We start from the raw sequence: 1,489 nt of genomic DNA on the forward strand, positions 1-1,489 counted from the left end.
GGGGGGAGAAGCTGGGGGTGGAAGGAGTGACCCCCATCATGGCAGGGTCCTTCTGCTCTTGAGAGGCTGCTGCATGGGTCAGGGCTGCTCACAGCTCCAGATCACTACCAGGGCACTGCCAAAGGGACTTTTCAAGCAGCACATCAAGGCAGGCGCTGTCCTGGGTAAAGGTGTTTCCAGTTTCCTGCTGCGGTGGCAGTAGTGGGGAACGGTGCCGGTTCTTTCAGTCCTCCGTGTGTGACCGAGGCTCCTACAGCATCACCGTGAGTTGTCCGCAGGTTCTCTAGGAACCTGATAAAGCCTCTTCACGCATTCTGCTTTCTACAGAGAGCACTAGAATCACCTTCATGAGCTGTTCAGGATGAACCTGACCAGCTCCTTAGGATTTGCCGACACACAAACGGCCCTGGCCAGTGCCTGCCTGCCAGGAGGTGTCTGCGGGAAGCACCAAGTGTGTGGAGTTGGGCATTTCTCCTTGTTTCTCCACCCTTCTCTGGTGCTGCTGCTTTTGGTTTTGGAAAGGGGGTTTCAGCTGCAGCTCAGCAGCTGACTCTTCAGGCCCTGCCATGCGCATGTGTCCAGGGGTGCAAGGTAGCCAAGCCCCCTTGTGGGGCTTTGGTCACATCAGCCCATGGCATGGGGATAAGGCTGGCCAGCCGTTAAGGACCCCCTATTTTCAGGGCATCCAGAAGAGCACAGCTCTTCCCTGGGGAGGGGAGTGCAGAGGTCATCTGCACTTTGAAATGGGATTCGCCTCTTCCCAGAAGCATCCAACCTCCTTTCAGGGGAACACCTGAGTGTGATCATCATCCAGACCAACACGGTACGAGCTGGGAGCAAGACATGGAGAGAGGCGCTCTGCTCCATCTGCACTAAGGTCTGTCCCTTCACCTCTCCCAGCTCTCAGCAGAGCACTCGTTCTGCAGCAGAAATGCCGAGGCTGCCTTCAAAACACGCTCTTCAGATGGGAGCGGGGAAGAGGAGCAAAGAAACAAACCTGCAGCTCACTTCTGCAGTCAGGTGACTTGGGAAGGACAACGCTGGAAAGCTCTTCAACCTCCTGAGGAGATTTACCCTGAGATCCCTCCTGGTTCCTGTTGAGCTACTGCTGCACAGCAGGACTGACTCCTTCCCAGGAGAGTCTCTTGCCTCCCGCTACGTTCCAAGCAGCACCACCAGAGCTCAGGTCTGGGAGCTGCACCAAGGACATCTGCAACGATGCAGCTCTTTTGTGCAGATTCGCTGAGAAATAGAATAGGTTTTCTTCAGAGAAGACTCTCCTCACTTGTCACTGCCCTTTCCTCCTTGACCAGGCCCTTTGGACAAAGTAAGAAGATGCCCAACAGCAGCTCCATCACACACTTCCTCCTCCTGCCATTCGCAGACATGCAGCAGCTGCAGCTCTTGCACTTTGGGCTCTTCCTGGGCATCTCCCTGGCTGCCCTCCTGGCCAACGGCCTCATCATCACCACCATCGCCTGCCACCACC

General features: G+C 56.1%; 1 protein-coding gene across 1 annotated transcript in view; it reads left to right on the plus strand.

Annotated features, from left to right (window-relative positions):
• The first annotated feature begins 1,335 nt into the window (after window positions 1–1,335).
• The window catches only part of LOC104495074 (olfactory receptor 14C36-like), a 1,386-nt gene continuing 1,232 nt past the window's right edge, over window positions 1,336–1,489 (plus strand). The window contains exon 1 of the mRNA XM_010137995.1: window positions 1,336–1,488. Coding sequence (XP_010136297.1) covers window positions 1,336–1,488 — 153 coding nt within the window. The remainder of the gene's footprint in view (window position 1,489) is intronic.

This window comes from Buceros rhinoceros, unplaced genomic scaffold, assembly GCF_000710305.1.
Source record: "Buceros rhinoceros silvestris isolate BGI_N320 unplaced genomic scaffold, ASM71030v1 scaffold11076, whole genome shotgun sequence".
Classification (NCBI taxonomy): domain Eukaryota; kingdom Metazoa; phylum Chordata; class Aves; order Bucerotiformes; family Bucerotidae; genus Buceros; species Buceros rhinoceros.